General features: G+C 44.0%; 1 protein-coding gene and 1 pseudogene across 1 annotated transcript; one reads left to right on the plus strand and one right to left on the minus strand.

Annotated features, from left to right (window-relative positions):
- Positions 1-11,392: 11,392 nt before the first annotated feature.
- On the minus strand, positions 11,393-19,922 carry LOC122319645 (annotated as a pseudogene).
- On the plus strand, positions 19,828-24,747 carry LOC6540469 (protein nanos-like). Its single transcript, XM_043207242.1, is given in 2 exon segments — positions 19,828-19,831; positions 22,891-24,747. Coding segments are annotated over 2 exon segments (1,029 nt in total). The 3' UTR covers positions 23,916-24,747.
- The last annotated feature ends 2,398 nt before the right edge of the window (positions 24,748-27,145 follow it).

The raw sequence follows: 27,145 nt of genomic DNA on the forward strand, positions 1-27,145 counted from the left end.
GCAGTTACTGGCGTCCGTTTGCAGGATGAACGTTTTTCCGAAGTCGGGACACGCCAAGACTGAGTCGGTAACCAATCTGGCTTTACCTCCTCGAAGGCTTGCTGGTGGTCCTGTGACCATGTTCACTTGGTACCCTTGCGGAGGAGGTCGTTAAGTGGCCTTACAATGCGCGCGAAGTAAGGCACGAAACGTCGGTAACAAGATGCGACTCCAAGGTATTGCCTTAGCTCGCGGACCGACGATGGTGGTTCTAGCTGGGCTATGGCTGCTACCTTCTCTGGGTCCGTACCTAGCCCTAGGTACAGAAGTTCTTGCTTGAAGAATTGGTATTTCTCCGGGCTTATTCTTAGTTGATCTTCAAACGGCGGAACACTTCCCTGAGGTTTCTTTTGTGTTCCTCTAAGGTGCGGCCAATCACGATGATGTCATCTTGATACGCAAAGGCATATGGCGACATTTCCGGTCCAATCACCTGATCCAGGGCCCGTTGAAATGTGGCCCACGCGGAGTGTAGTCCAAACGGCATCACTCTCCATTGGAACAACGCTTTCCCTTGGACCGTGGAAGCCGTGAAGCCCCGGCTTGACTCTTCCAACGGTATTTGGCAATACCAATTCTTGAGGTCCAGACTGCTTATGTAGCGCGCCTCCCTTAGTTGGTCGAGGATTTGGTTTATCCGTGGCATCGGGTAGGCATCCTACGATTTATGGATTTCGCGTTTATCTGACTGAAGTCCACGCATAGTCTCCATTTTCCCGTTTTCTTCTTTACCATGTCTATGGGTGAGCTGTACGGGCTCCTTGAATGCTCTATCATTCCCATCTCCAGAAGTTCGTCCACCTTTGCATTGATCTCCCCTTGAATCTTTGGATTCTTGGGGTAGTATCTCTGCTTAATTGGTTTATCATCATTCATGGTTATTGTGTTACCGTCCTTTTGGACTACTGCGACCGACAACTTTTCCTCGAGCAATCCGTTGTGTCTGCCTCTGGCCGGATTTCGGATTTCATGACTCAACGCATCCATTATCCCTGGTAGTATCAGCAGGCTCATGACGAGTCGCATGTTGCCGAACTCCACTCCTATTTCGAGCTTTGCGTTGATTTCGCCGCACCATCCATCTGCCAACCTAACCTGCCGTCGAATCCTTATAATCGCTCCATGGGCAGCCAGCTTGTCCGCCAGCTCTTCGCTTATGAAGCTTGCTGTTGCCCCGGTGTCGATCGTGGCCTTGTACGTGTCCCCACCGATCGTTACCGCTGCGGACAACTGCTGCTCCTCCTTGATTAATTTTCCAGTTAGTTTGGAGAGGCGGAACCTTGCGATCTCGGCTCGCCTCTCTGCGGCTGAGATCGCTGCCCATTTTCATCTCTCAAGCAGGATTCCATTCTTCGGATTCCTATTTTTCCGCACATCAAGCAGAACAGCAGCCTCTGTTGTCGGCAGCCTCTTGTCCAATGGTCGTGTCCACCGCACCTGCGAAAAGCTTCTTGCGGATTGGCAACATGGGTTGGCTTCTGACCGCAAGAGTCGTTCCAGTGTGTCTCTGGGTGGTGACTGGCGGCCTCCATAGGGTTGTGTTTTGACGCCTAGACTGAACCGGCTTCCACTAGATCTCCTGAGACGTGACACTTCCTACACGTGACGTGTGTTGCGGTCGTGGCTTTGTTGCGACTGAATTTATGCTCTTCCGCAAAGGCTTCCTGTTCTCCGTCAAAGGGAAAAGACCATTCTCTGACTTGTTTCGCTACTTTCGCGTAGTGCGGCTGGCTGTGGCTGGGTTTTTCTGGACTTGGCCTCCTTTCCCTGCTCGTCTCTCTCCGTAGACCTTCCCGCTGCATCTCCTCCATGCTCAAACTTGCGATGAAGTCTTCACTCTCGGGGCTTGTCAGCTTTACGCTTGGACCTGGTCTGTCTGGATATGCCGTCTCCAATTCTGTCCAGACTGCTGCGAGCTGTGGGTCGTTTTCCGTCTTTGCGTAGTACTCCGCTAAAGCCTTTCGCATGTCATCTGTCGTTCCGGACAGCGATATGCACAAGAGACATATATATGAGATATGAGACATATGCGAAATCTTTCTTTTTAAGACGGTAGATCCAATTTCTTCCAAGCGCGGAAATACGTGGAGCCTACCCAGACACCTTGAGGACTTGGACGATGCAAACGACATCTGCCTTATCTCTCATATACTCAACGATATACAGTGGAACGGGGATGACCTCATCAGGATAGCCAGCAGCGTCGGACTCGAGATAAACGTAGTAAAAACAAAAGCTATGCGATTGAACCACTCCAACCAAGGAAACATCATCATACATGGGAACCCAATCGAGTTCGTCAACAGTTTCCCATACCTTGGCACCATAATATCCAACAATGGAGGAGTGGATGATGATGTTTCGAGTCGTCTTGGCAAAGCCCGCTCAGTTTTTGGGAGACATTACCGCATTTGGAAAATCAGAGAAATAAGCCATACTGCTATACGGAAGTGAGACATGGCTCGCAACGAAGAAAGTAACGCAGAAACTGCAAGTTTTTTAGCAACAAATGTTTGAGAATCATATGTGGGATATTCTGGCCAAACAGATTAGCCAACACAGAGCTGTGGCGCGTTACGACCGAGCCCCCGATTAACCCCCATATAAGGAAGAATAAATGGATGTGGATAGGGAACGCTCTCAGGAGAAACCCTAGTAGCATAGTAAGGATGGCACTGGACTGGATCCAACAAGGAAGCAGGAGGGTAGGAAGGCCAAGAGCGACATGGAGAAGAACCGCTCAACAAGAACTTGCCCAAATAAACATCACATGGGAAAATGCTAAACAGACAGCACAAAACAGATTTAGATGGAAGGCTCTGGTAGAAGCCCTAAGTTCCCGAGAGGAATTAAAAGGAATACTTCTTTACTTGTGTATACTACCGGGATAATCACGTTATTTGGACGCCAGATGTATCGAACTGATTTTGTTTGTCTGCTTGCTACGGAATACGTGCGGCTAGCTCGGTAGATTTTGTGCGTTCGTCAGACCAAATGTATATTATAACGTGATCACCCGGTTACCAGTAATAACACTTGCAGTTTTCGTTTCGTGGGTCTTTATTTACAATGCAATATGATTATCCGGACGTCTCTGCTCTCTCGTCGTAGTGCTAGATGATCTGTCCAGCGGCCTCGTTTCTCTGTCTCGCCGCTCTTGCCGTCCTGAATGGCGCGGACCTTCGTTGTTGGGCGGTCGTCACTTGGGCTGAGAATTATTGTCTTACGCAGACTCACGGCAGCAAGCGGCTGTGATCCCCAAGGCAAATGCCTTTGGGACAGCAACACGCCAACTCCGCGTCTGGTTCGGACTGGTGGCGGCGGTATCACGCCTGTTTGGATCGCACGGACACACCTAGGCGATCGCCTGGTTCAAGTTCGCGGTCTCCTACAGAGTTCTACGGGTCTACACCACAATCCCTGCCGCTTATCCTGTGCCCTCCTTAGTTTAGCTTCGCCTGTTGAGTGCTTCTAGGCTTCTCGTGCTTCGTCGTACTGGACTTCAGCTACCTGCGTCTCAATTCGGCGTCTCGCCCCGAACGTCTTAACGTAGCGATCTTGCCCTTATTGACTACCACGGCTGTAGCTCCTCTGCTGACTTCGTTCTTACGTTGATGATTGGTATACTTGTTCTCGTCGACTGTCCAGCTTCCAGCGTTCGGTTTGCTTATATAGGCCTCCTCTAACGGTTCATCCCTTTGGTCTCCAGTCTCCGGTCCACGATTTTACCGTTGGCCCGGTCCAAAGTTCGCCTTTAAACCTTCTGACTCTCCAAACTCTCTTTCCTATAGGTTCAGAGTCTCCACACCCTCTTTCTTCCAGAGTCTCCAAACTCTCTTCTCTCAGAGCCTCCAAACTCTCCTTCTCCAGTTCAGAGTCTCCAAACTCTCTTTCTCCAGGTTTCGCACTGCCGTTACTACGCGTTGACTTGTTGCGTAACTGATTTGTGCGGAGTTGAAACTCCTGGTCTGGTTTACGGTGCTCTATTTTTGCCAAATTGCAAATACTGCATCCATGTGTTATATTATTGATGAGTAGTTGTCTATTAGGGAAATATTAAGGTTGCAAACATCGTTGACAAAAAATTAATCGCGAATTTATTAGCATATCTTGTTTTTGGGTTTTGACCTCTTGCTTATAAGATTGTGGGTTTCTCTATAATTTGGAAAAAATTGGTAGATTAATTGTATGTTTGGTTTGATTAGTAAATGTGAACTTATCACCCTCTTGGTAATGTACTGCATGTTATGGTATTGTTGCAGGAAAAAGTGATAAAGCAGGTTAAAGTGTATACTAGATTCATTGAAAAGTATTTAACAGGCAGAAGAAAGCGTTTCTGACCATTTAGAGTATATATGATCGGGATCTATATCCGAGTCCAACTAGCCAAGTCCGTCCGTCCGTCTGTCCGTATGAACGCCATGATCTCTGGAACTACAAAAGCTACAATGTCGAAATAAGCTTGCAGCTTCCAGAGACATAGATTCAGAGCAAGTGTGTTTCCAAATGCTGCCACGCTGACTCTGAAGCCAACAAACCGTCCAATTGTGCCACGCGCACACTTCTGTAAAATGTTTTAATACTTTTCCATCATTGTAATAATCTTGTACATTTGTATCGATTTTCTAAAAAACGTTTTGTCACATCCACAAGCCGCAATAAATGTTCCATGCCCACACTTTTGAAAAATAATTCGGTATTGTTTTACCGGTTACGTATTGGTCCAAAAATCCCACCATACCGACCACAAGCCGCCAAAAACAGTCAGTGCTGAAATTTCTCCTTTGCTTTTTCACTAGGTGTATTCACTGGCATTGTCTCTTGTTTCATTTATTTGTAATAATTATTTTTAAAATTTACATCGATTTACAAAAAAAATTTCCCACGCACACTCTAACACCTACAAACCGCCAAAAACTAACACGCCAACATTTTTTAATTTCTTTCACCGACATTCCGAAAATACCGACATTCTAGAAAATGTTAAAATTTCTCATTTGCAATTCCCCTACTAGCTTAGTATTATTTATCTGATAGTCGGAGAACTCGACTGTAGTATTATCTCTTGCTATTTTCCTTTATTTAGATTTTTAAATCTGTATTGATCTGGTTCTAATAATAAATTATTTCTTGGTTGTCTGAGCATGGTGTCAGTTTGCCATGCTTACATCTTTAAAGTGACTCATTTCTTGTGCTGCTTTGCCGTCGATTAATTCGTAATTGTTATTGTCAAGAGTTACCAATTGATCGTGGGCTTTCCTTCGTTTTCCTCTGCCAAAATGTTTTTCCTAATAAAAGGTCGTAGTTTTCAGAGAATGGGTGCAATAAAAATTCCGTTGGTGTTGGAAAAAATCTTTGAAGGTATGGGTATATTTTTATTAGTAAACTCTGTCTTCTGTTTGGTCGGGCAATCACACAAATCAATAATTTGGTGGGACGAACAAACAAACTCTCTAAGCTAGCCGTTGCAATCCGTAGAGAGTTCGTTAAAATGCCCATGTACACGCACACATACCCTCTCTTACTAGAATAAGGGGACTATGTTATTATGAATACAGATGCCGCTAAACTTTTATAGCTTTCAACTCCAAATTTATCTACACATAGAAGATCAGAAGACCTAGAACATTACGAATATTACGACTACCAAAAATATTTTGTTTAGCTTAATAAAAAAAATTTTGTAAGGCCAGTTTCGGTGGAAAAGAAATAAACCATGTCTGAATGTATATGTGTCGAGTAGAATCAACCATATAAGTATATTACAATAAAATGAATGAAATTTTTAATGTGATACTCCACCTGATACTAATCCATAACGAAAAAACATTCACCACATTAGAAGTGAACCGAATTGCACTTTGCGTTTCGGAGTAAAACTGGTACTGCCGAGGCCACATGTGGTTGGTGGTGAGAGATAAGGCTGTGGGCTTAGGGAAGCGTCACCGTTCCCAGACTAGGGCGAGCAAGTGCTGTGATTTCAAAGCATACGCCTCGCTAGCCGCAACCTCCTGTCCCTTGCTTTGTCCCGGCCGGTCCCGCAAGACGCTTGTTAAGTTCCTTCCGACGCTCCACGCAATCACCCGGTTTACGCCGCAGTCCCTGTAGCAAGACGACTTGTGAAAGACGAACGTTTTACGGTGCGGACGGGCCTGGATTGTCTGCTCAGCGGCTTCGTTCTGCTGTCCCGCCGTTCTTATCGTCCTGAGTGGTGCAGGCCGTTTCGCTGGGCTAAGGATTGTCGTCGCATGCAGACTGACGGTAGCTAACGGCTGCGATCCCCAAGGTAAACGCCTGGTGAAACAACAAGCCGCCAACCCCACGCCTGCTATGACTGGTGGCGCCGGACACACCCGGCGATCGCCAGGTTCTCCGACACAGTCGACCCGCTCTGCACCACGATACCTGCCGCCTCATCGGGACATCTCGACGTAGCGATTTTGTTCCTTGCTGACTATCAAGGTTGTATCTCCCTTGCTGACTTCGTTGCTTTATGTTGTTGACCCGTTTTCTCGTTCGGCCTGTTTATATAGGGCTCCTTTAACGGTTTATCCCTCTTGTCTCTTGTTTATTCATTTCGGGAGAAGACCGTCTTAAGAACCAGGGATTTCGGTCCAATGATAAAATACGAGACCTTGTCGTCAAGAGTCCAAAGAACGCAGAGAGAGGCAAAAATTACAGCTCCCGTATTTTCTTAATATATTTTATAAATTCTCGTGCCAACTTTGTTTTCTTACGATCAGTATATTATAATACCTTTATAATAACTTTAACCAGAATTCAGTTAAGTACAGAGTGTCTGCTCTGTTCGAGTGATTTTTATACCCGTTACTCGTAGAGTAAAAGGGTATACTAGATTCGTTGAAAAGTATGTAACAGGCAGAAGGAAGGGTTTCCGACCATATAAAGTATATATATTCTTGATCAGGACCAATAGCCGAGTCGATATGACCATGTCCGTCTGTCCGTCTGTCTGTCCGTCCGTATGAACGCTGTGATCTCAGGAACTACAAAAGCTACAAAGTTGAGATTAAGCATACAGACTCCAGAGACATAGACGCAGCGCAAGTTTGTCGATTCACGCCCACTCTAACGCCCACAAACCGCCCAAAACTGCCACGCCCACACTTTTGAAAAATGTTTTGATATTTTTTCATTTTTGTATTGGTCTTGTAAATTTCTATCGATTTGCCAAAAAACTTTTTGCCACGCCCACTCTAACGCCCACAAACCGCCCAAAGCTGCTACGCCCACACTTTTGAAAAATAATTTGAAATTTTTTCATTTTTGTATTGGTCTTGTAAATTTCTATCGATTTGCCAGAAACCTTTTTGCCACGCCCACTCTAACGCCCACAAACCGCCAAAAACTGTGTTTAAGACTCTCCTTCTCCCTTCCACTAACTGAGTAACGGGTATCAGATAGTCGGGGAACTCGACTATAGCGTTCTCTCTTGTTTTTTAATAATTTGTAGCATGCTGTCATCGGGTGCTTAAGACTATGTACTCTTTATTTTGCATACATATACATGTGTATGCAGAAGGCATACATATGTATGTTATGTATGGCTTGACCACTTGGGCTGCTAAGTGCATGTTCAGCATTCTCACGCTCCGCGATCGGCTTATGTATAAGCGTTAGATCGTATTTCAAGAGTATATACTCTACTTAATCGAAGGGTAGATACACTACACCTCCCTTTTCAAAGAAATGACGTAATATATGTAGTCATTTTTAATTTTTTTTTTTTTGTTAATATTCTTTTTCTTATCTATCTTAATTATTAGAAAAAGTTTTGTCTCGAAACATTTTGCGTAATAACTATTTATCCTCTTTTTTACAATTACTTTATGCTTCTATTTTTAATTTTCTTAGAAGAAGACACATTTTTTTTGTTGTTTTTTTTTTGTCTGGTTTTGTCTGTATTGATCTGGTTCTAATAATAAATTATTTATTGGTTGTCTGAGCATGGTGTCAGTTTGCCATGCTTACATCTTTAAAGTGACTCATTTCTTGTGCTGCTTTGCCGTCGATTAATTCGTAATTGTTATTGTCAAGAGTTACCAATTGATCTTGGGCTTTCCTTCGTTTTCCTCTGCCAAAATGTTTTTCCTAATAAAAGGTCGTAGTTTTCAGAGAATGGGTGCAATAAAAATTCCGTTGGTGTTGGAAAAAATCATTGAAGGTATGGGTATATTTTTATTAGTAAACTCTGTCTTCTGTTTGGTCGGGCAATCACACAAATCAATAATTTGGTGGGACGAACAAACAAACTCTCTAAGCTAGCCGTTGCAATCCGTAGAGAGTTCGTTAAAATGCCCATGTACACGCACACATACCCTCTCTTATTAGAATAAGGGGACTATGTTATTATGAATACAGATGCCGCTAAACTTTTATAGCTTTCAACTCCAAATTTATCTACACATAGAAGATCAGAAGACCTAGAACATTACGAATATTACGACTACCAAAAATATTTTGTTTAGCTTAATAAAAAAAAATTTTGTAAGGCCAGTAATTCATAGGAATGGAAATATAACATGTGAGAATGTTTAGAACGGGAAATTTCGGTGGAAAAGAAATAAACCATGTCTGAATGTATATGTGTCGAGTAGAATCAACCATATAAGTATATTACAATAAAATGAATGAAATTTTTAATGTGATACTCCACCTGATACTAATCCATAACGAAAAAACATTCACCACATTAGAAGTGAACCGAATTGCACTTTGCGTTTTCAGAGTAAAACTGGTACTGCCGATTGTGTGATTGGTGGTGAGAGATAAGGCTGTGGGCTTAGGGAAGCGTCACCGTTCCCAGACTAGGGCGAGCAAGTGCTGTGATTTCAAAGCATACGCCTCGCTAGCCGCAACCTCCTGTCCCTTGCTTTGTCCCGGCCGGTCCCGCCAGACGCCTGTTAAGTTCCTTCCGACGCTCCACGCAATCACCCGGTTTACGCCGCAGTCCCTGTAGCAAGACGACTTGTGAAAGACGAACGTTTTACGGTGCGGACGGGCCTGGATTGTCTACTCAGCGGCTTCGTTCTGCTGTCCCGCCGTTCTTATCGTCCTGAGTGGTGCAGGCCGTTTCGCTGGGCTAAGGATTGTCGTCGCATGCAGACTGACGGTAGCTAACGGCTGCGATCCCCAAGGTAAACGCCTGGTGAAACAACAAGCCGCCAATCCCACGCCTGCTATGACTGGTGGCGCCGGACACACCCGGCGATCGTTGTTGTTTTGTTGTTTGTTGTTTTTTTTTTTTGAAGCGTTTCAATATGTGTTTCGTTTTTTATTAAAACGTAATCTCCTACATTTAGTTTAAAATCGCTAACTTTCTTATCATAATTGTGTTTTTGTTTTATTTTATTGTTTTCTAATAATATGCGTGCCCTTTTGTACGCGTTTTCTAGTCTAAACTTAACTTCTCTAGCATAAACATCTACGTTATATATAGGGTCTATATTATCTATGTTACTAAGTTGTTTTACTAAGTTACTAGTCCTACCAAATACAAGTTCATATGGACAGTAATTATGCGTTATGGACGGTGTAGTGTTAAAACAATACACAATATATTGTAACCACAAGTCCCAGTCAGTTTTATCTACTGATATATATGAATGTATGTATTCGTTGAAGGTTCTATGACTTCTTTCAACGTTACCTAATGTCTGGTGCTGGTGAGCTGTAGACGTTATGTTGTCTATTTTTAAATATTTGCATACGTCGGCTATAATGCTATTCTTATATTCTGTTCCCATATTCGTAATGAACGTCTTTATTGGACCGTACTTCAGAATGAAAGATTCAAATATAGCTTTTGCGACTGTCTTTGCATTTTTTTTTGGGAATTGGTATGGCAACTAAATATTTTGTTAAGTCACAGATTAGAGTGACTGCATATTCATTACCATTTTCCGATTTAGGTAAGTGGGTGTTCTTAGTGTTAGGTGTGATAAGGGTTGCTGTTCTGGAATTTTCCAAATCGGCTGAACTAGAAAACACTCGAAAGGGCGAACACTTGACTTTTCTTAATTGCGCGGGCGGAACCGGACGTATGTTTATTCGTTAGTAATAGTTTTTACACTGAAGCTTATTCTAATTAGCTAGGCTCTCCCAAGCGCAGCGGAGACTCCTTGTTGACTATGTGGTGAAGAGCGAGAGAGCGTAAGAGGGAGCGGAGAGCGTGTGACAGTCCAAACCCCGTAACTTGGACATTCCGCCTCCCTTACATAGCCATCCTACGGCTTGCTGCAGGCACCGGACACGATCCACCCAAAAACAGTTTTCTGAGCGACCGGCATTCCCTCGTCGAAGGTCAGGAATCCGGATTGGATGACCTTTGGATAAACATCTGCTCCCAAGACCATGGAGACGGTAGCAGGCCGATAGAACTAGTCATCAGCCAGCATGATGTCCCGGAACTTGGACACCACTGTGTCGCTCAATGCCCGGACAGGTGTGCGAATCCGCACACTGGGCTCGATCTTGCGCACGACTTCCAGCTTCGTGTTCGCGTCGACTCTGGAGCGAATCGTCGTCGTGCAGACCTTCTCATCGCCAACATTGGTCATCGGAAGCGTAAAGGCTGACGCCAACGAAGCGTCGATGCAGCTCATGGGGGTGCACGGATCGATGAGTGCTGCGGTCTCGAAGGTCTTCGTCCCGGTCTCCAACTTGACCAGCGGTGTCGGAAGGATGTTCACGCTGTGGCGTTGCAGCAGCGACGAGAGCGATGGTCCTGGCGTGGTCGATTCCGGGCGTCGTGGAGGTGAACTCCTACGCTGAGTTGGCGGATTTTGCCGGCGGGAACGTTGGGACGAGGCCGAAGATGCTTGCCGGGTTGGCACCGGTTGGAGATTAGTGCTAGTGAACTACAACTAAGGACGAGAGGAGCGCCTATTATTGTGGAGATTCGGAAGACTCCGTCGGCAAAAGCACCACGTTTGCCACTGGACGTTTAACAACTCCACGTGCAGTACGGATATTTACTACACGGACGTTGCCGTTGGGTCCTGGGAAGACAGACTCAATTCTGCCAATCCATACCTCATTAGAGGGTAAGTTGACGTCCTTGATGACGACCATTTCACCGATGCGGAGATTTTTGGACGGGGCCTGCCATATAGTGCGCTTGTGGAGTTCTTTGGGGTACTCTTCTTTCCATCGCACACGGAACTGCTGATGGAGAGCTTTCAAATGCTGCCACCGATTTAGAATGGATTTCGTTTCTTCCTTTAATTCGGGTTCCACCGTGGAAATAAGGGGTACCCCGACAAGGAAATGACCTGGCGTCAGAGCCAGCAAATCTGTCGAATCCTCTGACATAGAAGAGAGCGGCCTGGAGTTAAGGCACGCATCTATTTTTGACAAGAGCGTGGAGAGCTCTTCGAACGTGTCTTTTCGTGTGGCAGTGCACTTGTAAAATAGCGTCTTAAAACTATTTACGCCTGCTTCCCAAAGGCCTCCCATATGAGGTGCCCCCGGAGAAATAAATTGCCATTGCATCTCTTGATGACTATAGGCATTCGTCACCGACTCTTTTACGGCTTGAAGGAAATCGCGCGAAAGCAGGGTGGCAGCGCCAACAAAGGTTTTGCCATTGTTTGACTGGACTTGACGTGGAGGGTGTCCTTCTGGATACAAAACGACCGAAAGCGGCCAGAAACTTTTCGGTCGTTAAGTCAAATGTAGGCTCTAAATGGATGGCCTTGGTGGAGAAACAAACAAAACCTATCACATACCCTTTTTTGATAAGACATGCTCTTCCCGTATAGTTCTTTATATCGAACGGACCGGCGTAATCCATGCCAGTATACGTTCGGGAGAACGATGCTCTTTCTTTTGGCAGGACACCCATCAGTTGGCTTTGCAACAGCTTTTTGTGGATCACACATACTTTGCACGAATTTACTACTGCTTTCATCAGGTTCTTAATTCTCGGAATCCAGTATTTCGACCGGATGAGGCGCACCATTAACTGGTTACCACCATGGAGAGTTATGCGATGAGTGAAATTCGCAAGGAGGCGAGAAAGCAGGCAGTTATACGGAAGAATCACTGGATGCCGTTCATTGTATTGAAGGCTTTCGGAAGCCGCCACACGGCCGCACGCCCTGATCAGTCCTTGCGGATCTAGAAACGGGTTCATGCTTAGGATGGCACTTGAACTTGGCACTGGACGCTTTTCACTAAGGCAGTGATATTTCACAGGGAATTCTCTGCGCTGAGTGTTCGAAATTAGGAACCGCTCGGTGGCGACGATTTCAGTGGCCAGCAAATGCACATCAGATGAAGATGTTTGCTTCCTGCACCGCTGTATGAAGCGATGAACATAAGCGAGGACCCGTAGGTCTTTCTCAAGCTTGGAAAAACGTGCCAACAACACTTCAGAAGAAGCTTTTGCGAGATGGACTTTCAGAGCACGCTTCTCCAGATCGGTCACCGGAGCGTTGTCGACCTGAGTTGGCCATTGGTTGCGTGGATTTAGCAACCAAGTCGGTCCGTGCCACCATAACTGGCTATCGGCTAGATCTTGGAGGGAAACTCTACTTGCCAGGTCTGCTGGATTATGCTCAGATTGAACATGAGACCAATTCTCTGCTTTTGTGGCCTGGACGATCTTCGTCACCCTATTGGCTACAAATGTGGTCCACTGGCACCCTGGCTTGCTTAACCATGCAAGCACTATCGTGGAGTCCGTCCAGCAATAAAGTTCGGAGTTGATCGTAGGCATCTGCGGAATGATGGCTGCAGCCATTTCGGAAAGCAATAACACTCCGCACAGCTCCAGTCGTGGGAGCGAAACCGTTTTGACTGGTGCTACCCGGGTTTTCGCGGTTAGGAGTTGCACGATAATGGTGCTGCCCACTTCTGCGCGGACATATATTGCCGCCCCATAAGCCTTTTGCGATGCATCGCAAAAGCCATGATGCTTGACCTTGAAATCTGGATGAAACGAGAGCCAGCATGGAATGCGTATCTGCTCTAAAACCGAATAACTTCGGAGAAAATTAAGCCATCGCTGAAAAAGCTCATTTGGAATGTTTTCGTCCCATCCAAGCTCCTGTAGCCAAATCTCCTTCTTGAAAATTTTAGCTTGAACGTAAACGGCGCTAACCAGCCTGCAGGGTCGAACAATTTGGCAATTTGGGACAGGACTTGGCGTTTTGTAAAGGACGTTTCAATAGCCAACTCAGGCAGAACGAAGAAGAATTCGTCGGAGCTTGCCTTCCAGCGATTACCGAGGGTTTTGGCAGTGCTTTCTGCATCGATCTCGAGAAAATCAGTATTTAATAGATGGTTGCATTGAATGGCCGCAAAAACTTCCTTTTGGTTGAAGGTCCATTTCCTCAATGGAAATCCGGCGGAATTCAGAGCGTCTCGGAGCTCTTGCACCATGAGCTGAGCTTTTTCCGTGGAGTCCGCTCCGGCTAGAAAATCATCCACATACATGACCTATACATTACCTAATGTCTGGTGCTGGTGAGCTGTAGACGTTATGTTGTCTATTTTTAAATATTTGCATACGTCGGCTATAATGCTATTCTTATATTCTGTTCCCATATTCGTAATGAACGTCTTTATTGGACCGTACTTCTTCTGAAGATTCAAATATAGCTTTTGCGACTGTCTTTGCATTTTTTTTTGGGAATTGGTATGGCAACTAAATATTTTGTTAAGTCACAGATTAGAGTGACTGCATATTCATTACCATTTTCCGATTTAGGTAAGTGGGTGTTCTTAGTGTTAGGTGTGATAAGGGTTGCTGTCCTGGAATTTTCCAAATCGGCTGAACTAGAAAACACTCGAAAGGGCGAACACTTGACTTTTCTTAATTGCGCGGGCGGAACCGGACGTATGTTTATTCGTTAGTAATAGTTTTTACACTGAAGCTTATTCTAATTAGCTAGGCTCTCCCAAGCGCAGCGGAGACTCCTTGTTGACTATGTGGTGAAGAGCGAGAGAGCGTAAGAGGGAGCGGAGAGCGGGTGACAGTCCAAACCCCGTAACTTGAACATTCCGCCCCCCTTACATAGCCATCCTACGGCTTGCTGCAGGCACCGGACACGATCCACCCAAAAACAGTTTTCTGAGCGACCGGCATTCCCTCGTCGAAGGTCAGGAATCCGGATTGGATGACCTTTGGATAAACATCTGCTCCCAAGACTATGGAGACGGTAGCAGGCCGATAGAACTAGTCATCAGCCAGCATGATGTCCCGGAACTTGGACACCACTGTGTCGCTCAATGCCCGGACAGGTGTGCGAATCCGCACACTGGGCTCGATCTTGCGCACGACTTCCAGCTTCGTGTTCGCGTCGACCCTGGAGCGAATCGTCGTCGTGCAGACCTTCTCATCGCCAACATTGGTCATCGGAAGCGTAAAGGCTGACGCCAACGAAGCGTCGATGCAGCTCATGGGGGTGCACGGATCGATGAGTGCTGCGGTCTCGAAGGTCTTCGTCCCGGTCTCCAACTTGACCAGCGGTGTCGGAAGGATGTTCACGCTGTGGCGTTGCAGCAGCGACGAGAGCGATGGTCCTGGCGTGGTCGATTCCGGGCGTCGTGGAGGTGAACTCCTACGCTGAGTTGGCGGATTTTGCCGGCGGGAACGTTGGGACGAGGCCGAAGATGCTTGCCGGGTTGGCACCGGTTGGAGATTAGTGCTAGTGAACTACAACTAAGGACGAGAGGAGCGCCTATTATTGTGGAGATTCGGAAGACTCCGTCGGCAAAAGCACCACGTTTGCCACTGGACGTTTAACAACTCCACGTGCAGTACGGATATTTACTACACGGACGTTGCCGTTGGGTCCTGGGAAGACAGACTCAATTCTGCCAATCCATCACACATTAGAGGGTAAGTTGACGTCCTTGATGACGACCATTTCACCGATGCGGAGATTTTTGGACGGGGCCTGCCATATAGTGCGCTTGTGGAGTTCTTTGGGGTACTCTTCTTTCCATCGCACACGGAACTGCTGATGGAGAGCTTTCAAATGCTGCCACCGATTTAGAATGGATTTCGTTTCTTCCTTTAATTCGGGTTCCACCGTGGAAATAAGGGGTACCCCGACAAGGAAATGACCTGGCGTCAGAGCCAGCAAATCTGTCGAATCCTCTGACATAGAAGAGAGCGGCCTGGAGCTAAGGCACGCTTCTATTTTTGACAAGAGCGTGGAGAGCTCTTCGAACGTGTCTTTTCGTGTGGCAGTGCACTTGTAAAATAGCGTCTTAAAACTATTTACGCCTTGGTGGAGAAACAAACAAAACCTATCACATACCCTTTTTTGATAAGACATGCTCTTCCCGTATAGTTCTTTATATCGAACGGACCGGCGTAATCCATGCCAGTATACGTTCGGGAGAACGATGCTCTTTCTTTTGGCAGGACACCCATCAGTTGGCTTTGCAACAGCTTTTTGTGGATCACACATACTTTGCACGAATTTACTACTGCTTTCATCAGGTTCTTAATTCTCGGAATCCAGTATTTCGACCGGATGAGGCGCACCATTAACTGGTTACCACCATGGAGAGTTATGCGATGAGTGAAATTCGCAAGGAGGCGAGAAAGCAGGCAGTTATACGGAAGAATCACTGGATGCCGTTCATTGTATTGAAGGCTTTCGGAAGCCGCCACACGGCCGCACGCCCTGATCAGTCCTTGCGGATCTAGAAACGGGTTCATGCTTAGGATGGCACTTGAACTTGGCACTGGACGCTTTTCACTAAGGCAGTGATATTTCACAGGGAATTCTCTGCGCTGAGTGTTCGAAATTAGGAACCGCTCGGTGGCGACGATTTCAGTGGCCAGCAAATGCACATCAGATGAAGATGTTTGCTTCCTGCACCGCTGTATGAAGCGATGAACATAAGCGAGGACTCGTAGGTCTTTCTCAAGCTTGGAAAAACGTGCCAACAACACTTCAGAAGGAGCTTTTGCGAGATGGACTTTCAGAGCACGCTTCTCCAGATCGGTCACCGGAGCGTTGTCGACCTGAGTTGGCCATTGGTTGCGTGGATTTAGCAACCAAGTCGGTCCGTGCCACCATAACTGGCTATCGGCTAGATCTTGGAGGGAAACTCTACTTGCCAGGTCTGCTGGATTATGCTCAGATTGAACATGAGACCAATTCTCTGCTTTTGTGGCCTGGACGATCTTCGTCACCCTATTGGCTACAAATGTGGTCCACTGGCACCCTGGCTTGCTTAACCATGCAAGCACTATCGTGGAGTCTGTCCAGCAATAAAGTTCGGAGTTGATCTTAGGCATCTGCGGAATGATGGCTGCAGCCATTTCGGAAAGCAATAACACTCCGCACAGCTCCAGTCGTGGAAGCGAAACCGTTTTGACTGGTGCTACCCGGGTTTTCGCGGTTAGGAGTTGCACGATAATGGTGCTGCCCACTTCTGCGCGGACATATATTGCCGCCCCATAAGCCTTTTGCGATGCATCGCAAAAGCCATGATGCTTGACCTTGAAATCTGGATGAAACGAGAGCCAGCATGGAATGCGTATCTGCTCTAAAACCGAATAACTTCGGAGAAAATTAAGCCATCGCTGAAAAAGCTCATTTGGAATGTTTTCGTCCCATCCAAGCTCCTGTAGCCAAATCTCCTTCTTGAAAATTTTAGCTTGAACGTAAACGGCGCTAACCAGCCTGCAGGGTCGAACAATTTGGCAATTTGGGACAGGACTTGGCGTTTTGTAAAGGACGTTTCAATAGCCAACTCAGGCAGAACGAAGAAGAATTCGTCGGAGGTTGCCTTCCAGCGATTACCGAGGGTTTTGGCAGTGCTTTCTGCATCGATATCGAGAAAATCAGTATTTAATAGATGGTTGCATTGAATGGCCGCTAAAACTTCCTTTTGGTTGGAGGTCCATTTCCTCAATGGAAATCCGGCGGAATTCAGAGCGTCTCGGAGCTCTTGCACCATGAGCTGAGCTTTTTCCGTGGAGTCCGCTCCGGCTAGAAAATCACCCACATACATGAAATTTTGAATGATATTGCTAGCTTTTGGATGGCTGAGTTCTACGTCAGCTGCTAGCTGCTGCAGTACTTGGATGGCCAGGAAAGGCGCGCAATTGACTCCAAAGGTTACTGTTTTCAATTCGAAATCTGTGATTTCCCCTCTATTGTTACGGAAAAGTATTCGTTGGAATGGAGTGTGCTTCGGATCTACCCAGATCTGCCGATACATTTTTTCGATGTCGGCGCTGAACACGTATCGGAAATAGCGCCACTTCAGAATTTGAATGGTCAAGTCGGACTGTAAGACAGGGCCAGCATGAAGGATATCATTTAAACTGGTACCATTCGATGAAGGGCTGGAGGCATTGAATACTACACGGAGTTTAGTAGTTACGCTATCCGGTTTTAAGACGGCGTGATGTGGCATATAATACGCGTTGCAATCATGGGTAGGAAGAACTTGTCGCATGTGCTTTAAGTCGAGATATTCCTGGATCACTGAATCGTATCTCGCTTTTAAGGCCTCATCTCTTTTTAGACGCTGCTCATTTCTTAAAAACTGAGCCAATGCGAGAGACCAAGAATGCCCTAGCCCGGAACCGATATGTTCTGGGTCGCGAAAAGGCAGAGTAACGACATATTTGCCGCACACGTTTCTCCTGGTCGTTTGAAGGAAATTCTTCTCGCACATGGAATCGGATTCTTTTACCAACTTTGTTGGTATATTCTCCACCTCCCAAAATTTTGTGAGTTGTTTGTTCAGTGAATTATCGTACGCGTGGGAGATCCGCGTCGAAAAGGAGGAAATTCTGCTTTGTGCTGAGCCTGACACTGGCCCAGTTAGTAGCCAGCCGAAAATGGTCTCTTGCCCTAAGAGAGAGCCACAGATATTGGTTTTTGCTCCACTCAGAAGCACCGAAGGCAGAATGTCGGCTCCGATAAGGACATCTATTTGTGCGCTCTCATAGAATTTTGGATCCTCCCGTGGAAAATCGGGAAGATCCCGAAGGAAATTTTGCGGAATTGGGTAGGAAGGCAGATTTCCGGCTAGTTGAGGGAGGACATAGGCCGTCGTCTCCAGCTGCAACGCGGGCCTAGTCGGAGATCGGATGGTGAAACTGCAGAGCTTCTTGGACTGAGCGGCTACTGTTTGGCTTAAGCCTGAGACTTGGGCTTGAACCACCTGGAATGGCAATCTAATTAGATTGAACGGTCGCTCGGTTATGAATGTTGCCTCTGATCCGGAGTCGATCAGGGCGCGTGCCTTAAAGTTAGTGCCAAGATGGGAAATATTGATTACGGCACTGCCAAGAAGGATGCAGTGGCGAAATAATTTTGAACTCATTTGCTTGCTCATTTGGAACGAAATTGGCTTGATTAGCAGAAATTGGCCTTGCAGGATTTGAATTGCTGGAAAAGGGGTTGTTTCGGTGCAACAACGTGTGATGCCGGCCACGGCAAGTAAAACAATTGTGCGTGCTTTTGCACTCACGAAGCTGATGTCCCTTTGCAAAGCAGTTTAAGCATAACTGCTTCCTTTTAATGTAGGCTGACCCGTCGTCAACCGACATTTGGAGAAAACGCGGACATACGCGGACATACACGGACAGCATGGTTTTCCTTGTTGCACAAGTCGCAACTTTTGGTTTTTGGAGCTACTTTCGTCTCATAGGAATTTAGTTTTCTAGAGGGCCCACTTGAGTTCATCGCTTTGGAGTGCGACTGACTTGGTACCGACGGTCTCACATCATCGATGGCCTCTAGGGTTCGATGACGTTCTGTGAGGAAAGTGTTCAGCTGTACCCATGTCGGGATGTCGGCTTTCTTATGGAGCGACTGCTCCCATAAGGAGAGAGTTATCTTCGGGAGCTTGGATGAACACAGATATACCAGCATGCAGTCCCAGTTCTCAGTTTTGATGCCTGACATTTCTAAGGCAGTCAAGCAACCTTGAACAGTAGTTTGCAGTACCTTCAAGGCCGCCCCAGATTCCTGTGATATCGACTGCACATTAAACAGTATTTTCAATTGACTCTTTACCAACAATCGTTTATTTTCGAAACGCTCTGTTAGGTTCTCCCACGCAGAGCGGAAACCCTCGTTGGTGAGAGGCGAAATCGAAACGATGGCATGCGCGTCGCCACTTGTTTTGGTATTTAAATGGAATAACTTTTCAACCGGAGTCAGCCGTGGATTTTGGATATAAATGGCTATGAAAAAAACCCGGAAAGTCGGCCAGCGAAGATAGTCGCCTGCGAAAACTTCTGTATCGCATGGAGGCAACTGACAGCCAGTGGAAATGTAGGCCTGCGGCGCAGCTAACGCGGCTGGGATGAACTGACACGTGCTCGAATTCCTTTTCAACCTTGTCCCAAAGGGACTTGGTCGCGACGGACGCTAAGCATCATGACGGTTGGAGCTGCGGATTCCGGAGTGTTAATCTGAGCCTCAAATTCGCTTAAGCGGTCAGAAACCGAAATAAATTTGGCTAGCGCTAGATCGGAAGCAGCCATTTTTTAGCACAGTCGTCGGAAATCTGCGCAGGCGTTTTCACCGAAATGCTTCGGATTATTGGACTCTTGGGCCCTTGTGGTGAAAAAATAGACCTGGGTTTGTCAGCGTACAATTTCTTCTTATCGTCCCCGATGGGCATAATCGAAGAAATGCGAAACGGAAAGGAAGCGGTTTTGGAGCAAGGTCACACTTTTGAAAATGTGGACAGATTCCTTAGACTGCACTTAATAAATTGAACCTTGCCGCCGTGAACGGTATAAAGCAGCGGAAAAAGACCGTATAGGATGTAATGGGTGAGAAAGTGGTGTAAAATTTACGAAGTGGAAACGCCGTAGTTTCGACTAATTGGACAGGTGACTCGGAGTGAACAGCGAATTGTATAATATAAATGACCTGTGATTTATGGTAATTGGGTCCACCTGATTTACGGTTGGAGCACTTGGAATGTGGAACACGGTGAAAAAAATGTTTATTAGAACGTAGAAAATTTTATTTTTTTGTTTACAACTGGAAACGGAGAAATTGGAATGGTGGAATTTGAATCTCTTCTCCGCGTTGTAAGTACTTCTAAAACAAACACAAATTAATATCCAAGCAATACAGGAAAAAATATTTGTCGGGTGAACGACTTATATTTGGCGGTCGTATTATTGATTTATGGATAAAAACATTATTGTCTTGTAGTTTTTTTAAATTTTTTGAAAATTTAAAAAATAATTTAATAAATATTGAAAAATTTATTTGTTGAAAAAAAAGAAAAACCGTTTTAATTTATTGCTCGGAAGTTGATTTGGAAATTTATGGACAAAATTTATGAAAAACAAAACGCCTTTTCTGCGTCGGCACTTTGAATAAATTTTATTTGTGGTTTGGATTTGCCGACGGAAAACAATTTACACTTTGGTATATGTTTAAAAAGAATGCAGATAATATGCGCAATGTATGTCGGTAATATATGTGGATGTAATATATGTAATGTATATGTGATATATGTAGATGTAATATATGTAATGTATATGTGATATATGTAGATGTAATATATGTAATGTATATAGATGTAGTATATGTTGTGTAGTATGCGCATATATAATATTAAGAACATTAAAATACAATAAGCATTCAAACGCATAGCAGCACCTTGTTTCTATGTTTATGTCAATAAACTCCAAGACGTATGTAACATGATCGTCCACTTGAAGGCTATAAAGTATAAGTGCATGGTCAGCATTCCCACGCCTACCAAATGCACAATACATATGTGCATAACTCACTCTCGCGATAAGCATAGATATATAAGATATACATAAGAGAGCCGCTCCGCTGCTGGCGTACCCGGCAGCGCAGCTACGCGGTTTAGGCTTAGCCGAAATATACTTAAAATTGAATATGCAGATACTTGTGAACTTGTTAAACATACGTATAGCCCACGTAAGGTGGCTAATATACGGTCAACAAACGCCACCGGTTTGGTCGAAAGCTCTAAAGCTACATGCAGAGCTAGACCACTTGCTGCAATATCAGCAAGAATTGAAAGCCCAAAAACTCGAGAAAACTCACTCAGAAAATTCCAAAAATATAACAGTCATTAATGAAGTTCCGAAACCGACAGCATGTCCAGCACCGGCATTAACAAAGCCTAAGAAGATCTGCCCACAGGACTGCAAAGGAGTCTGGAGTCCTCACTGCCTGGGGAATTTTGAGCAGCCCTCAACATCATCAGCAGCCCAGATGTAGACAGCAGCGAGGTAGTGTCAGCGTGCCACCCCCGGCGACGCCCAGCTGACACCGGCAGATCAACAACATCAGCAGCAGTAAAAGAAAAACCAAAATATATTAATTATATAAAAAAAAAATTTGTAAAACACATTGTAAAATGGAGCATATACTATTATGCCCTGTTAACCCAATATGGCCCGTGAAGCCTTAGCTAGAATCAGGCAGGCAATGATGTAAAACATAATCAATTTTGCTAAAACGCTAAAATTTGCGAAAGAAATAATTACAAATATAAATGTCCATAGAGACAAATAGAATAAGCAAAACTGAAGTAATATATAAAAATAAAGAAAACTTTTTACAAAACTTTGAAATTAATATACCCAAAATGGGTATAAACTAAAACTGTTGACTCCACAGCAAATGTTATAAATAAAGTGGAAGTCCAAAATGCAGACTTGTTCTGGATAACCATATTACTAATTGTAATTGCTCTAATTATGGTATCCAATGCAATAATAAAAATATACAAGCTACATAACAAGTGTCTCAGGAAACAATACCGTAGCGCTGCAAACGGTTTAGATAATATTTAAGGAAAGTTCTCATACATCGAACTCAATTATGAATGAAATATGGAGTTTAAAAAAAAAAAAAAAAAAAAAGTAATATTGCTTTTACATAAATAATAACCCAGAAATATATATTAATAGCCATGACTGTAGCTCAAACACAGCGCACTATAGATAAAGTCTATGAACATGACCCAGATTTTAGGAATAAAGCATTGAATATTATAAGTAATATTCAAATGTCCATAAATGATTTCGAAAATTTATATATGACTACATATGAATTATCAAACACCTCCCCGTTATACCCTTTTAATAGTTACACAGAAAAGGCAATTGTACTTACGACATTGCCAGGTGTAAAAGTAAAATCAGAATTATTAGATTTTGGCATACTAGGTAAAGGTATCGTTTTCTTTGTATCGAAGTAGCCGGTACCACAGCATGGACTGGGAACAGCTTATTGATCAGATAAATGAATCAAAAGAAAATTTTAAGAAATCTTATAAATGCTTAATGCAAAATAGATCAATACAAGCTGTAACAATAAATAAGAATGCCCAAACATTGGTAAATAGTTATAATAAAGTAAGAGAACTGATACAACAGAATAGAAAGAATTTAAACAGTTAACGGTGTGCTAAAGTATCGGAACTACTGGTGGCATGGAAAAATTAATATTAATAAAAAATAAATTCAGCCTCCAGATAGAAATTCCGACTATAGTAAACACTCCATTAACCATAAATGTTAATGAATAAAGCACTGACACAGACGAAGAATATACAACTGTAGTCGAGAAAGACATTAAAGAGGAAGATCTTCACGATCTAACTATACCAGTAACATTGGTGCTGAAGGAAGTAAATACTACCAATAACGCAGCTGACTTAGAAAATACCTTAACCATGACTGAACAAGCAGCAGCCATTAGGTCTTACATTAAGGATGTCGCTTGCGCAGTGCCAGAATTTTATGGACAAAAGATCCATTTACAACGATTCATTAAGGCAATCCAATTGGTAGACTTAGCTAAGGGATCATTTGAACACATTGCAGTTGAGGTCCGCCCAGCACCCCTCTTACGCCGCTGACCCCCGACCCGACGACGGCTGCTCAAACGACGCACTTTCCTTTTCTGGCCGACAGCGCAGCCGCCGCCAATACACTCCTGCTACAACGACAGTACCACTACCACTTGCTGCTCCAGCAGCAGCAACAACAACTGGCCCTGGCGCAGCACCAATTGGCGCTGGCTGCATCAGCGGCAGCGGCTAGTGCGAATCACCAGCAAAAGGACGAAATTGCGCGATCCTTGAAAATCTTTGCGTAGGTGACGACGGGCGCAGCAGAAAATGCGGCTGGATCGGTGCAGGACGTGATGCAGGAGTTCGCAACCAACGGCTATGCGAGCGATGATCTCAGCCGCTTTGCCTACGGGAGTACTCCGCAACAGCCGCAGACGCCACCGCCATCGCAGCAACAGCAGGGGATGCATCTGCCACTGGGCCGCAGTCCTGTCCAGCTGCAGTCCAATGGAGCGAACTTAATGTCAAATCCACTCGCCACCCATTGGCTGAACAACTACCGCGAGCAGCTGAACAACGTGTGGCGGAACATGTCTTACATGCCAGCCGCCTCCAGTACAGTGGGCTTGCAGGCCCAGGCTCAGGCTCAGGTCCAAGCAGCGGCCACCGTGTCTCCCAATCTCGGCGTAGGAATGGGTCTGGGATTGCCCGTGCAGGCCGACCAGCTGCGCGGAGCTTCTAATCCCACTAACAACAATAACAAGGTGTACAAGCGATACAACAGCAAGGTCAAAGAGATCAGCCGCCACTGCGTTTTTTGTGAAAATAACAACGAACCAGAGGCGGTGGTCAACAGCCACACAGTGCGAGACAACTTCAACCGAGTGCTGTGCCCCAAACTACGCACCTATGTGTGCCCTATCTGTGGGGCATCTGGGGACTCGGCGCACACTATTAAGTACTGCCCCAAGAAACCGATCATCACCATGGAGGATGCGATCAAGGCGGAATCGTTCCGCCTAGCCAAGAGCAGTTACTACAAGCAACAGATGAAGGTTTAGAGGGCAAATCCAGCAGGAGCAGAAGCTCTGGAAGCTTTTGTAGCGTTTATATAACAAGAAATATATATACGCCTTCCGATCAAAGCTGGGTTAACCAGATAGACAATACGTTTAAATAGCGCCTGGCGCGTTCGATTTTAAAGAGTTTTAGAGACTTATCTCGTGCCTATAGTTCTTATAGTATAGACAACGAACGATCACTCAAATCACAGTCAATAATTCAAATATTTATGTCTGTTTCTGTGAAAAGGAAACTAATTTTGTAATAGAAGACTCACAATATCGTAATACTTGTTCAATCGTCGTGGCCGATAGAAACATCTCACAATCCGAAAGTTGATCAATGGAATTGGTCTGCAACTGGTCCCCCTCATTTTGTCAAATGCTCGTTTGCGGCCGAAAAATTTCGATATATCTACAATTGATATACAATCTGTACTAAATTTTGAAAAAGAACACTTTGAATTTCGAACTGTCATTCGTATCATTAGAATTTAATTTAAAACTTGCTTAAGGAAAGAGCAAGGAACACTTTCGTTGAAATCGGCTACACTTTCGTTGTAAAGTTTTAAATTTGACAATCTGCATTTTTTGATAGATAAGCGAAAAGTATTTTTATTATATGTATCGCAACAATTCATTCCAAAACACATATCTATATATATATATGTTATATATTTATTAAATCGTGTTATCATTAATCAATTTTTCACACATGTAACCACAAGCCCATTACATTATTTTTTTAATTTTTTCTAAAAGGTGTACATAACTGAAGTTGAAAAATTCAATGGCGCAAGTGCCAAATAAAGATTAAGGTTACAATTTAAGGTCATTAAATCAAAAATAGTTGGCACAATTTTGAACTCAGTTGAAATGAACCGACAATTCCAGCAGTTAAAAACAAATTGCAGAAAGTAGTTGTCGGTGAAACATCCGGTAATGTCAAAGCAAAGCTATTAACAGTTCAGCAAAGAGGTAAAACTGCAACGCAATTTACCGCTGAAGTTGATAGACTGAGAAAGCTATTAGAAGCTTCCTTTATCGATGAGGGTATACCTCTAGAACATGCCACTAGTCTAAGTACTAGAGAGGCAATTGACACCATGATAAATCGCGCTGAGCACGAAAGTTTCAAAACAGTACTAGAAGCAGGGACTTGCACCACAATGGATGCAGCGATAAGCGCATACATAAGAACGGGTGGAAGAGTTACCGGTGACATCAATAAAGTACTTTAGAGGTAACAGATCTAACAGAGGATACGGCAAAGCCAACAGAGGTGCTAACCGAGGTAAAGGCTTCAATAACAATGGTTATAGAGGCAACTACAATAACGGTTACCAAAATAACGGTTACCAGAATAACGGTTATCAAAACCGCAATAATGGAAATAATAACCGCAATAATAGAGGCCGCAATAAGGGAAACAGAGGCCGTAACAACAACCAGAATAACAATAACGGAAATAATGCCAATGTACGAGTAACCCAAGATCAGGGAAACTCGCAACAGCCTTTAGATACCCAGTAGAAGACGATCATGGAGTATACGCCATCAATTATAATCTCAATATATTTACCACATTCATTCATGTCGAAACAGGTGTAAAACTTATTTTCCGTCTTGATACAGGTGCAGATATCTCTATTCTCAAAGAGAATTCTGACAAAGAGAATTCTAATGTTCAAATAACTAACAAAATAAATATTCAAAGCATATGCCAACAGATAGTCCAGTCTCAAGGACAGACTTTTATTGAGATACAGACAGGTAAATACATTATTCCACACGATTTTCATTTAGTAGATAAAAATTTTATTTTTCTTGCCTTGACTTTGCCATTTGGTTTAAAAATAGCGCCTAATTCATTCCAAAGAATGATGACTATAGCATTCTCCGGAATAGAACCGTCTCAGGCATTCCTATACATATATGGATGACTTAATAGTCATCTGTTTTTCCGAAAAGCATATGCTTAAAAACCTCACTGAAGCTTTTCATAAATGCAGGGAATACAACCTAAAGTTACATCCCGAAAAATGTTCATTTTTCATGCATGAAGTCACATTTTTAGGACATAAATGCACAGACAAAATAATTTTGCCGGATGACAAAAAATATAATGTCATTCAGAACTATCCAGTTCCACATGATGCGGACAGCGCTAGACGTTTTGTAGCATTTTGCAATTACTACAGACGTTTTATCAAAAATTTCGCCGACCATTCGCGGCACATAACAAGATTATGTAAAAAGAATGTTCCATTCGAGTGGACAGATGAATGCCAAATTGCATTCATACATTAAAAATCGCAGCTAATAAACCCAACACTCTTGAAGGAGTTCAGCAAAGAATTTTGCATAATAACAGATGCAAGCAAGCAAGCATGTGGCGCAGTTTTAACTCAAAACGACAATGGCCACCAACTCCCAGTTGCGTATGCATCAAGAGCTTTTACGAAAGGTGAAAGCAATAAGTGCACAACAGAACAAGAGTTAACAGAAATTCATTGGGCAATAGTACATTTTAGACCGTACATTTACGGAAAACATGCATTCATTAAATAAAATAACTACACTAGGTTACGTTCTCTCAAAAGGAGGGAGATGTAGCATGCGCATATGTAATATTAAGAACATTAAAATACAATAAGCATTCAAACGCATAGCAGCACTTTGTTTCTATGTTTATGTCAATAAACTCCAAGACGGATGTAACATGATCGTCCACTTGAAGGCTACAAAGCATAAGTGCATGGTCAGCATTCCCACGCCGACCAAATGCACAATACATATGTGCATAACTCACTCTCGCGATAAGCATAGATATATAAGATATACATAAGAGAGCCGCTCCGCTGCTGGCGTACCCGGCAGCGCAGCTACGCGGTTTAGGCTTAGCCGAAATATACTTAAAATTGAATATGCAGATACTTGTGAACAGTTGAACGGGCAGAATCATTTCTGCCCTAAAAAGAAATCTTAATAAAGAATCAAAACTTATCACAACACCAAACCATTTACTTGTGGCATTCACTACAGTTGATGTAATATATGTTGTAATAATATATTAATATATGTAATTAATATATGTAATATATGGAACTGGCGGGTAAATGTTTAATTAATATTTTATTTGAAATGGCCAGAGGGTATGTGTTGTTTGTTTCGTTATTGTATTCGATAGCAAAGCAAATTGTATTAAGTGGACTGCGGAGTTAAAGCAA

The sequence above is a fragment of the Drosophila yakuba genome, unplaced genomic scaffold (assembly GCF_016746365.2).
Source record: "Drosophila yakuba strain Tai18E2 unplaced genomic scaffold, Prin_Dyak_Tai18E2_2.1 Segkk2_quiver_pilon_scaf, whole genome shotgun sequence".
Taxonomy (NCBI): domain Eukaryota; kingdom Metazoa; phylum Arthropoda; class Insecta; order Diptera; family Drosophilidae; genus Drosophila; species Drosophila yakuba.